We start from the raw sequence: 12,562 nt of genomic DNA on the forward strand, positions 1-12,562 counted from the left end.
CTTTCTGTTATATTTGACTGAGCTGACCCTCCCTTTCCTGACTAGCCACCCGGGGTTCGTGGAGCTGCTTGCTCTTGGTTTTCCTCCCACTTGAGGGAGGACCTCCCCCCACGCCCATCCCGGCATCGTTCCACGAAAAATGAGCATCCTTAGGGATTCTGAGACCGAAGACCTGGGTTTTCCCCTGCCCTGCTACTTACTAGCATGTGACCTTGGACGGTCTGACCACATTCACTACAAATTTGTGTTATCTCCTCTCAACTGGGTTCTCCTTTAAGCAAGGCGATGCTTTTGCTTCTTCCTAATTGATTTTACCACTCCCGCACCATGTCAGATTCAGACCTCTTCTGTCCCTCCTCCCACAGCAGCCCTTCCCCCCCGCCCCCATCCCAGCCAAAGACCAGGCATTATACTTGCCCGTTCGTGTACCCTTGATTCCCATCATAGTGCCTTCACCATCTTCTCCTCTTTCTAATTCTCTTCCTGCTAACCGACTCATTTATTTAAGGAGCACTTATTAAATGCCCACTAAGTACCAGGCAAGGTGATGGTTTCCATGTTTAATTAAGTATGGTGACTTTTTTTCTTTAAAAATTTTTTTTATCCTTCTTGACCTTTATGCAGGTTTTGATACCCATTGATCATCTCCTTCAGTATATTCTTGGCTTCCCCTAACTTTGAGATGCTTCTCTCTGATTTTCCTGCCTGTCTAAAATATTACTTGGTACCCTTTGCTGGCTCACCATCCATCTTCTGCCCCATAACCTTGAGTGTTTCCTAAGGCTCTGTCCTAGTCCTCTTTTTCTCTATAACTCCTCTCTTGGTGGTTTCATCAGCTCCTAATTTTTAAATGTATTATATGTGTGTGTACAGACACAGACACATACATATACAAATATATGTATATACATATGTATGTATTTTCAGTTTCCATCTTTAAAATGTGAGTTCCTTGAGATCAGGGACCATGTTTTTTATTTTCTTGGTGGCCTTTGCTTAGCAGAGTGACTGTTACATAGCAATTGCTTGTTGACTGTTGACTAATATCTTTTCTGAGTTTCAAGCTACCTTACCACTAACTGTCTTCTGAGCCTCTTCACTCTGATGTCCCTTTCCTCCATTTCAGATTCAACATGTCCAAAATAGAACTTTTGTGTGTTTCTCGTTCCCATCCTCAAATCTACCCTTGCTACAAACCTCCTATTTCTATTAAAAGAACCAGCATCCTGTTGTCATTCACCCTCCCTGAAAAAATCAATTACTGAATGTCTTAGTTTCTCTCTTCCCTACAAAATTTCCATCCATTCACTTGACCATCTCTCTAGTTCAAACCTTTCTCACTTCTTTCTGGGATCATAGCAGCAGAAGTCTCCCAATAGGTCTCCCTATTTTGGGTCTTTCTTCTCTCCAGGGTATTCTCCACATATAGCTGCCAAGAAAATTTTCCTAATGCCTGACCATGTCATTTCCTTCTTCAAGAATTCCCAAGTAGTGGGGGCAGCTGGGTAGCTGGGTAGCTCAGTGGATTGAGAGCCAGGCCTAGAGATGAGAGGTCCTAGTTTCAAATCTGGCTTCAGACACTTCCCAGCTCTGTGATCCTGGGCAAGTCACTTAAACTCCATTGCCTAGCACTTACCACTCTTCTGGAAGGTAAGGGTTTAAAAAAAAAAAGAATTCCCAAGTAGTAACCTATTTTCCCTAGAATAAAATACAAATTCCTTAACCTGGAATTTAAAGCTCTCCCCAACCTGACTCTAAAATGACTGTTGTAAGATTAAAATTAATATCCAATTATTCCAAGTATTATATTTTTATAAGATTTGTTAATAATCACTTGAAGTAGAGGAAATAGAAAGAACCTGAGTAAAGAGCAGTTTTCCTGACCTCCACAGCGGGAGAAGAGAAAGAGCAAGAGAGCAGGGTTATAGAAACTTTATCTCCAAAACGTAAGTATGAAAGTGGGGTTCTGGAAAACAGAGCCTTTTTTATTTTTTAAACCCTTACCTCTCATCTTGGAATCAATACTATGTATTGGTTCCAAGGCAGAAGAGTGGTAAGGGCTAGGTAATGGGGGTCACACAGCTGGAAAGTATCTGAGGCAAGATTTGAACCTAGGACTTCCTGTCTCTAGGCCTGACTCTCAATCCACTGAGCTACACAGCTGCCCCTATCTTTTTCTAATTACACACTGTTAAGCATTATTTCACCTTACAGTTGTGTGTCCCACACCTCAACCAAATGGGCCTATAAACAATCTATTTCCTGAATATTGCATCTTTCACATCTGGGCCTTTGCCCAGATTATCTCCCCATAACTGGAATCCAGTCCTTTGGACTCCCAACCTCTTAGAGTTTTTAGTTTCCTAAAAGGCTCAACTCATAAGCTATCTTGTACAGGAAACCTTTCTTGATCACCTTACTCATTACTTCCTCTTTCCTCAAATTATTTTGTATTTAATACCCCCTCAGTAGCTTGTAAACTCCTTAAGGGCAGGTAGTGTTTTATCTTTTTTTTCATATAACTAAAGATGGTTTTAATTTCTCCATCTGAGAATTGCCTGTAAACATCCTTTGACACTTGTCAACTGGAGAATATTTTTTATTCTTATAAATTTGACTCAGTTCTCTATATATTTAAGAAATAAAGTCCTTGTCAGAGATACTTGCTATAAAATATTTTTCCAGTTTGTTGTTTCCCTTCTAATCTTGGTTGCACTGGTTTTGTTCATGTAAAACCTTTTAAATTTCATGTAGTCAGAGTTATCCATTTTACATCTCATAATGTTCTCCATATCATTAGACCTTGAAAATGAAACAGGGGCAGCTAGATGGTACAATGGACAGAGTGTCAAGCCTAGAGATGGGAGGTCCTGGGTTCAAATATGACCTCAGACACTTCCTAGTTATGTGACACTGGGCAAGTCACTTAAACCCAAATGCCTAGTCCTTGCCCTTCTGTGTTAGAATTGTTATTAGGCTAGGACATAAGGGTTTTAAAAAAAAGAAAGAAAATGACAAAGGCCTATGAGAGGTCCTTAGAAAAGAGATAACCAGAGATAGGATGGCACCCTGGAAAGAGAATTAGCTTTGGAGTCAAAGAATCTGTATTCAATTCGTACCTATCTTACTATGTACAATCTAGGGGCAGAGAGGGCTGGATGGTCCCTGAAGTCCCTTCTAGCTCCAGAGAACTATGATCCTTTAATTCTAAGCATAGATATGCATTACCATTTTCATGCTCTGAAAGGAACAGACATCTACCCCTGAGGGAACAGATAGACATGCAAGACAGGTAGATATTCAAACCCTGAAAGGAACAAAAATCCAGGATCATAGTGGACAGATCAACATCCAGGCTTCTTAGTTATATAGACATCTAAGTGATGAAATGAGGAAAGAGACATCCAGATCCTGACAGGGACAGATGGGCACCCAAATGGAACTATTTATACCCTGAGGAGATAGACTGACATCTAAAGTGTGAGGGGACAGATGGAAATCCAGGCCCTAATAGAGATAGCAGCCTTAGAAGGCAAAGAAACATCTATCCCCTGAGCATGAAACCAGAAGTCCAGGCCTTGAGGAGAGGAGATACCAGTGTAGATAGCTGGTCTCTAGACAGATGACTTAAAGAATAGATAGTCTTCAACAGAATGGCATGGCCAGGAAAGATGTAATGGGCCTGGGGGAATGGAGGCAGGGTGATGTGGGATGTAAAGATTCAAATTAATATACAATAACTAAATATTATATTTTATAACATTTTATTAATAATAACTAAAGTAAAAGAACTTTTCAAACTCAGCCCGGTTGCAAGTAAAAAGAGAGTGTGGGAGGAGTCACAGCAAACTTAAATACTATCATGCTAGGACACAGGAAAAGGAAAAAGGATTCTAGGTAATACAGAAAGGAATTTTGGGTAATGTAGTTTTAGGGGTTCAAGAATTTCTAATTATACAGGTAGAAAGTACAAATATACCTATTGGATTCACAATGAATAGACTCACATTCTAGTCTTGTCTCTCACTTACCACCTGTGAAACCTAGGGCACAGGACTTCTCTGGGCCTCCAGTTTTCCAGCTCTAGGCTAAAGATCTTATTGAAAGGGTTTCTGTACTTGGGATGTTTAGGACATGGTGGGATATCTAGGTGCAATGGAAAGATGGATTTCTTGAGTTTTACTTCATCAGGTAATGCTGAGTCACTGACCACTAGGAAGCTCTATTTGGGGTATTAAAGCAGGTTAGGAAAACATCAGAAGTTACAGACAGAGAAAGAAATCAGAGAGTTAGGCAGAGAACAAGAGTGGTCACAAGAAGCCAGGGACCTCAAACATAGGTGGTTTCTAGCTCTATCCCTACTTTATTCTTAGGAACTAGATAGAGAGCTTTGAGTTGTAGCCATTTGTCACTCCCCTCTGGGAGACCCAGACCTGGCAGTGAGAATGCAGGTTGGGTGATTGGAGCAAACCATAATGAGGTTTCATGCCAAGCACAAGCTTCACATCATTTTCATCTTATTGCCCCAATTTCTTTGTTAGTTTCTTTGTCTTCTTTAAAGGTATCTCTGGCTCTTCTATTATATTGAAAAAAGAAATTTTACCCAAACTCTTTTCTGGACTCTCTCTGTATATATGTAGCTAAATATCTAGAGATTTCTAGACCTCTTATCTCTTCTTATTTTTACTTATATGCACATCTCCATGTGTGTGTGTATATATATCTATATCTATCTATCTATATCTATATCTATATATATATATTTTTTTATCTGTGTCTCTGCCTCTCTCTATATATACATACAGGCCACAAAGGCCATGCAAACTCAGAGGAAAGTCCCTCAATGATGTATCTTAAGCTCCACACAGTGAGAAATAATGCCCAACCTCATCTCTGCAAGACATCACTGCCTGCTTCAGTGGTCAGAACCCCATACTGACTGTGGGCAAAAACATTGACCCCCCTAGACTGGCTTTTTGGGAAATCTCAAAGCAATAGAGCTAGAAGGATGCCCTGAGAAAGACTGGCTCAATCACTGATCCTTTACTTCTGCATAAACAGACTGAAACAGGCAAGTCCAGAGTCTGACCCTCAGTGTCAGAGCCTGTGAAGCAAAAGTCCCTGGAGGTTTTTTGGTGAAACTGTCCAGTGAGTGTGGCAAGGCATTGGAGAAAAGAACTCAGCCCTCCATGTTGAATGCCACCCCAGAGTAGTCTCTATCAAGGTGGAATACTCCAGTCTTTGAACTCAAGTCTTCCAGTCATTTATTCAATTGTGACCACACAGATAAAGTCTTCAGTAAATAGGAAAAAAAAATATACATTGTGGTCACAGTTCATAAAATGACTGGAAATGTGTGTGTGTGTGTGTGTGTGTGTGTGTGTGTGTGTGTGTGTGTGTGTGTGTGTGGAGAGAGAGAGAGAGAGAGAGAGAGAGCCCTTCAGCTCATAAATTCTTCAATTTGTTTAGATTAGCTTGCTTGGGTTGCCAGCAGGCAGTGCCTATTGAACATGCTCCCAGAGTTAAGCTCTCATTGGCTAGTCCAAGATATGGATTAGATGAAGACATTGGCAGGCTCGGTAGTCATCGCCTATATTTTTCTGCATCAGTCCCCAATCACTCCTGCTTCATTCATGTGGCTAGGACATCTGATGAGTAGTGATGCACCCTGAAAATGACTGGAATTTCCATGTTGATGCCCCTATAACTATAACTCAATGACTACCAGGCAGTCATATGGGAATAACTAGCCTTTGCAACCACCTGAACAGACTCACTGGATGCTCAACAATATGCTGCCTACCTTACCTCTCTCCATTCTGCTTCATATTTGACTCAGTTGTCAAACTGACCTTCCTAATGCACAAATCTGATCACATGACTTTCCTGGCCCCAGTCAATGAACTCCAATGTTTCTCTATCACTTCTAGGATCAAATACAAAATTCCACTTTTTTTTGGATTTCTTCATAACCTAGCCACCTTCTACCTTCCTATCTTCCACTCCATTAGCATTTTCTCTGGCTCCCCACAATGCCTGAACTACTCTCTCTCCCGGTTTCAGCCTATTGGCTTCTCTGGCTTCCTTTAAGTTCCAACTAAAATACCAGATTCTACAAGAAGCCTTTCCCAATCCCTCTTAATTTTTTTTATCGTGTTAATAAAGTTATATTTTTATGGTCTTTAACTTGTCTAAAACGTATGACCTCACTCCTTCCTTCCCATTTGGAGTTGTTTAATTATTTTTTTTTGGAAAATTTTATTTAGTTAATTTAGAGTATTTTTCCATGGTTATAAGAATTATGTTCTTTCCCTCCCCTCCCTTCATCCCCCTCCCATAGCCGATTAACAATTTCACTGCAACCCCTCTTAATTCTAGTGCTTTCCCTCTCTTAATTATTTCCTATTAAAAAGAATTACTTCCTATTTATCCTATATAGGGTTTGTTTGTAAATATTTCTTTATTGTTTCCTCCCATTAGATCATGAACTCCTTAAAGTCAGGGATTAATTTTTCAGTATTTTTTTCTGCCCCCTTTACCAAGCTATTGACTCTTTTTTTAATGGTTTTCCTGTTTCACTTTCATTTTTTCGGCAATTTTTCTTCTACCTCTCTTATTTGACTTTAAAAATCCTTTTTGAGTTCCTTCATTAATTCTTTTGAGGGTTGGGAAAAATTCCTATTTTCCTTTGAGACTTTGGATGTAGGAGTCTTGACTTAGTTATCTTTTTATGAGTTCATATTCTGGTCTTCCCTGACACCAAAATAATTTTCTGTTGAGTTTCTTTTTTTGTTGTTTGCTCATTTTCTAGTCTTTTTCTTTTAGTTTAAAGAACTGTTAAAGTTGGGTTCTGTAACATGGTCAAGGGAGCACTATGCCAACCTTCAGGTTCTTTGAGCAGCTGCTTTCAGAGCTGGTACTGGAAATCTATCTGCTTTTAGTTCTTCCAAGATGGTAAGGAGAGGTGTATTTAATACTCTCCCAGCCTGTAGTCTGGTCTGTGAATAACCCCAAGCACTCTTTTACCTCTTGGAACTATGACCAGGGTCCCTTGCTCCCCTGTGGCTAAAAATGTTGGTTTATGCTGGTGCTCCTCCTCACCTTGAAACTGCACCCCAGGATTATGACCTGGTACTACTTAAGGACAATGTGACCAGATTCTTGCATTGAGAGCCTTCAAAGAGACCCTTATACTCTACATCTGAGCACTTGTCTGATGCACTCTGACTCCTCTCTTTACCATCTGTAGTTGAGAGCCCAGGAAGTCTTTGATCCTGTTTCAGCTGGGTCCAGGACCCATTGCTCTGGTGTGCTGCTTCGTGTTCCACCTCTACTCTGGTGTGCTAGATCCCTCATGCTAGCCTTCTAAGTTGTTTTGGGCTAAAAAATTACTTCACCCTGTCTTTGTGTGGGTCATGCTGTCCAGAATTCATTCTGAGGTGTTTTATATCTTAGCTTTTTGGAGAGTAATTTGGTAAAGATTACATGGGTCCGTGTGCCTTCTCTGCCACTTTGGCTCTCTGTAACATCTTATTAATGTTTTTCTTGCCATTTACAAAAGACATGCCTAAACCAGCATCCCAGAGCACGGGTCTTCTTCCCACTGAGCATCAGTTCTTAAACAACCAAGTAACTGTAATAATCATCCATCCCAACATACAATTATAAAATGTTTCTTGGATTCGCTTGCCTAAATTGCTACCAGGGTCTCTGTTGAATGAACTATCCTTGAATTAAAACCTATAACTTGAAACTACAAAGCCTATAGTGTAAGACTACTATTATACTATTAATGGTTTTATCTGTGACAAGATTGGATCGAGGGAGATCCTGCTCAATTTGACAAATACCCCCAATCAGTTTCATGAGATTAAAGAGCATGAGCTTTTGTCTGGAGGTAGCTAAGGAGCATTTTCTTGTCCAAACCTGGGACTGTTCTTCTAAGGATCATTTTCTCTTTCTGGCTCATTGCCCACCTGGAGCAGCTCCAGGAAAATTTGCTAGTAAAATTATGGTACGGCTTATGTGTAGAATTTCTCCAAAAGTAGATAAAAAGAGCCCCTAGCTCCCATTCAAGCATTTAAAGTACAATATGGGTTTCAAGTATCAGGAAGCTTTTATTTCACCTTAAAGAAAACATAAAAGAAGCAAAAGACTCATGAGAACCCATGAACAGATGTAGAAAAAGAGTATTAAATAGAGCATCCTCTACCCCCAAGAAGAGAACTGAATTTATGGGTGCTACCATGGCAATACCTTGACATTCCAGCAGTTAGTAAATCAATAAACATTTCTTATGCACTTATTTTAAGCCAGACACTATGCTAAGTGCTAGGGATGAAAAAGCAAAAAATGGTCTTGCTAAGGAACTCACATTCTAACAAGGGCAACAACATGCAAGCAACTCTGGGCACATCCAATATATAAAGAGAAGGTGGAAAAGATACCTTTGACAGATGAATGGATAATAGACTGGAGCAGAGTGGGATAAACTTGAGCCAGGGACACCAACAGTCCAAACAATAGAGGATGCATGCCTGGTAGAAGTGAAGGTAGTGAGTTTGTGAGTATGTATATGAGAGTTGTAAAGGGAGAAACAATATGATCTGGCAATAGTGAAAATAAGAAGTCAAGAATAATGACTCCAAGGCTTTGAATTTGAGTAATAGGGAGGATAGTAGCATTCTTTTTATTTATTTATTTATTCATTCATTCATTCATTTATTTATTTCCTTTTAAACATTATTTTATTTGGTCATTTTCAAACATTATTCATTGGAAACAAAGATCATTTTCTTTTCCTCCCCCCCTCCCCCTCCCATAGCCGATGCGCAATTCCACTGGGTATCCCATGTGTCCTTGATTTGAACCCATTTCCATGTTGTTGGTATTTGCATTAGGGTGTTCATTTAGAGTCTCTCCTCAATCATATCCCCTCAACCCCTGTAGTCAAGCAGTTGCTTTTCCTAGGTGTTTTTACTCCCACAGTTTGTCCTCTGCTTGTGGGTAGTGTTTTTTATCCTAGATCCCTGCAGATTGTTCAGGGACATTGCATTGACGCTAATGGAGAAGTCCATTACTTTCGATTGTACCACAGTGTATCAGTCTCTGTGTACAGTGTTTTCCTGGTTCTACTCCTTCTGCTCTGCATCAATTCCTGGAGGTTGTTCCACTCTCCATGGAATTCCTCCACTTTATTATTCCTTTGAGCACAATAGTATTCCATCACCAATAGATACTACAATTTGTTCAGCCATTACTCAATTGAAGGGCATCCCCTCATTTTCCAACTTTTTGCCACCCCAAAGAGCACAGCTATGAATATTCTTGTACAAGTCTTTTTCCTTATTATCTCTTTTGGGTACAAACCCAGCAGTGCTATGACTGGATCAAAGGGCAAACAGTCTTTTTTCGCCCTTTGGGCATAGTTCCAAATTGCCCTCCAGAATGGTTGGATCCATTCACAGCTCCACCAGCAATGCATTAATGTCCCTACTTTGCCACATCCCCTCCAGCATTCATTACTTTCCTTTGCTATCATGTTAGCCAATCTGCTAGGTGTGAGGTGATACCTCAGAGTTGTTTTGATTAGCTTCTCTCTGATTATAAGAGATTTAGAACACTTTTTCATGTGCTTTTAAATAGTTTTTATTTCTTTAACTGAAAATTGCCTATTCATGTCCTTTGCCCATTTATCAATTGGAGAATGGCTTGATTTTTTGTACAATTGGTTTAGCTCTTTGTAAATTTGAGTAATTAAACCTTTGTCAGAGGTTTTTGTTATGGTTGTTTCCCAGTTTGTTGCTTCCCTTCTAATTTTGGATGCATTAGTTTTGTTTGTACAAAACCTTTTTAATTTGATGTAATCAAAATTATTGATTTTACATTTTGTGATTTTTTTCTAGCTCTTGCTTGGTTTTAAAGTCTTTCCTTTCCCATAGATCTGACAAGTATACTATTCTGCATTCGCCTAATTTGCTTATAGTTTCCTTCTTTATATTCAGGTCATTCACCCATTCTGAGTTTATCTTGGTGTAGGGTATGAGAAGTTGATCTAAACCTAATCTCTCCCATACTATCTTCTGATTTTCCCAGCAGTTTTTTATGAAATAGTGGATTTTGGTCTGAAAAACTGGGATCTTTGGGCTTATCATAGACTGTCTTGCTGAGGTCATTTACCCCAAGTCTATTGCACTGATCCTCCTTTCTGTCTTTTAGCCAGTACCAAATTGTTTTGATGACCACTGCTTTATAGTATAGTTTGAGATCTGGGACTGCAAGTCCTCCTTCCTTTGCATTTTTTTTTCCATGATTTCCCTGGATATCCTTGATCTTTTGTTCTTCCAAATGAACTTTGTTATGTTTTTTTCTAATTCAGTAAAAAAAGTTTTTTGGTAGTTTAATGGGTATGGCACTAAATAAGTATGTTAATTTGGGTAGGATTGTTCTTTTTGTTATGTTAGCTCATCCCACCCAGGAGCAATCAATGTTTTTCTAATTGTTTAGATCTAGTTTTAATTGTGTGGAGAGTGTTTTATAGTTGTGTTCATATAGTTCCTGTGTTTGCCTCAGCTGATAGATTCCTAAGAAGACTTTCTTCTAAGAATTATGTTAGCAATGTTATTGCTGAATTGCTCAAATTTTTTAGAATTTCCAATATTTAGCCCAGTGCTTTGTGCTTAAGAGTAAGGAGCTGGATTTGTAAATTTATTGATATAGGGAGCTCCTGTATTAAGAAATTTCCTTTGCCATTGTAGGTTGGCACCTTATCTGAAACTTACAGTCTTAGCAGTGAGACATCAAATACCTTGCCCAAGTTCATAGCCAATATGTATTAGAAGTAATCCTTGAATTCAGGGCTTCTTGAGTCTTAACCCAGCAGCCTATTATGGTCTCATTCCTCAAGGACCTTTCAAAAGGATTTGAGGGGCAGCTAGGTAGCCAGGCCTAGAGATGAGAAGTCCTGAGGTCAAACCTGACTGCAGATACTTCATATTGGTTTTTATCAAGGTCACTTTGTTAGAAATGTGACAGAAAACTTCCTTTTTAAGGTTGGAATTATATGCGGATGTTCAGATTTTAAGATTTACAGCCCTTTTCTCACTTCGTTTCCCAGGAGGACGAGTGCTGAGCAGTGACATTCACCAGCTGAGGACTCTGGTTGGAGAAGCATCTCTGGGAGATGATAGATTCAGAGTAATCCAGCAGAACAGGCTTTGGCTGAAGGAGCCAGGGCTACATCTAAGGCGGCAGTTGGAGCAAATAGGAAGGAGAAAATGGGTGAGTCTGCGGTCTAATCTTTGAACTTAAAATATCTGATAGAATTCTGTCAACCCTGGTGCTAGAGAGGCAAGTGATTACACTCAAGAGATGTTAGTGGCTTTTTTTTAATTAGCAAAAATCAATATTGTCTCCTCCCTTTATTGGAAAAAAGGAAAGACAAAACCTTGCAAGATAGCATTCTGATATAAAGAGATCAGAGAAGGACTGACCCATTCTCTATTCTATCCTATTCCCCTCCAAAATATAGGATTCCCCAATCTTCTGGGGAGATGGCACCCCAAGTATATGGGAGCCGAGAAGGATTTCACTGTGCCAGTTTGGCCTTTATTAGAGAGCTAACCTCAGAAGTCAGAAATCTATGAGATCAGGTCTTTTTCTTTTTTTTTTTTTAATATCCTTATCTTTTGTCTTAGTAACAACTCTAAGGCAGGAGGGCAAGGGCTAGGCAAAGGGAGTTAAGAGACTGGCCTCTGGTCACACAGCTTGGAAGTGTTGGAGACCATTGTTGAACCTAGGTCCTGTGAACTCCAGGCCTAGTACTCTATCCATTAAGCCACTTAGGGGCCCCTGATGGTGTCTTTTTTTTTTTTTTAAAACACTTACCTTCCTACCCCCCCCCCCCTTCCTTTTTATAATCAATACTGTGTATTGGTTCCAAGGCAGAAGAATAGTGAGGGCTGGGCAATGGGGACTGTGACTCATCCAGGGTCACACAGCTAGGAAGTGTCTGAGGCCAGATTTAAACATAGGACCTCTCATTTCTAGGCCTGTTTCTCAATCCACCGAGCCACCCAGCAGCACTGTGAAGTCATCTTGAATCTGACACATACTGATTTTGTGTTCTAGGCAGCTTTTGTGCTAGCCCTCCCCAAAAATATGTTGATTCACTTATGGGGGTTACAAGATTTAGTTAGAATATTAATTTATCTCTTCCTCTTTTCTTTCCTCCAATTCTTTAAGAGTTTAAGTTCTTTTTGACTCTTGATAATTCCTCTGTTTTTTGTTTTGCTGAGTTAAATTTCTTTTCTCTTCTCCTTAAATTAGAGAATTTATTTCATTACTTTGTCTTTCAAAATTGTTTTTAAAAAATAATGTACCTCTATTGTGTTTTTCTTATTTGGAGTAATCACAAATTGAATATCCTGTTCACTTTTGGTGTTTCCCCTCAGGAATGCTTCAAGTGTCTTTTTTTTTTTTAACTGAAGATCCAACTTTTTTCACTGATTATTAGGCTCAGACTTGCAAATCATGTTATTTTGGATTGTAACTAAGAACTTCT

General features: G+C 39.5%; 1 protein-coding gene across 2 annotated transcripts in view; it reads left to right on the forward strand.

Moving 5' to 3' along the window:
• Positions 1–12,562, forward strand: part of LOC103103546 (hexosaminidase D-like) — a 47,980-nt gene that overhangs the window by 600 nt on the left and 34,818 nt on the right. Inside the window, exons 2-3 of one of the 2 annotated variants that reach the window (XM_056805587.1) lie at positions 1,893–1,946; positions 11,117–11,280. In XM_056805587.1, the coding sequence (XP_056661565.1) occupies positions 11,277–11,280 (4 nt within the window). In that variant the 5' untranslated portion in view covers positions 1,893–1,946; positions 11,117–11,276. The remainder of the gene's footprint in view (positions 1–1,892; positions 1,947–11,116; positions 11,281–12,562) is intronic. The other variant, XM_056805586.1, reaches the window with a different exon arrangement.

The sequence above is a fragment of the Monodelphis domestica genome, chromosome 7 (genome assembly GCF_027887165.1).
Source record: "Monodelphis domestica isolate mMonDom1 chromosome 7, mMonDom1.pri, whole genome shotgun sequence".
Taxonomy (NCBI): Eukaryota; Metazoa; Chordata; class Mammalia; order Didelphimorphia; family Didelphidae; genus Monodelphis; species Monodelphis domestica.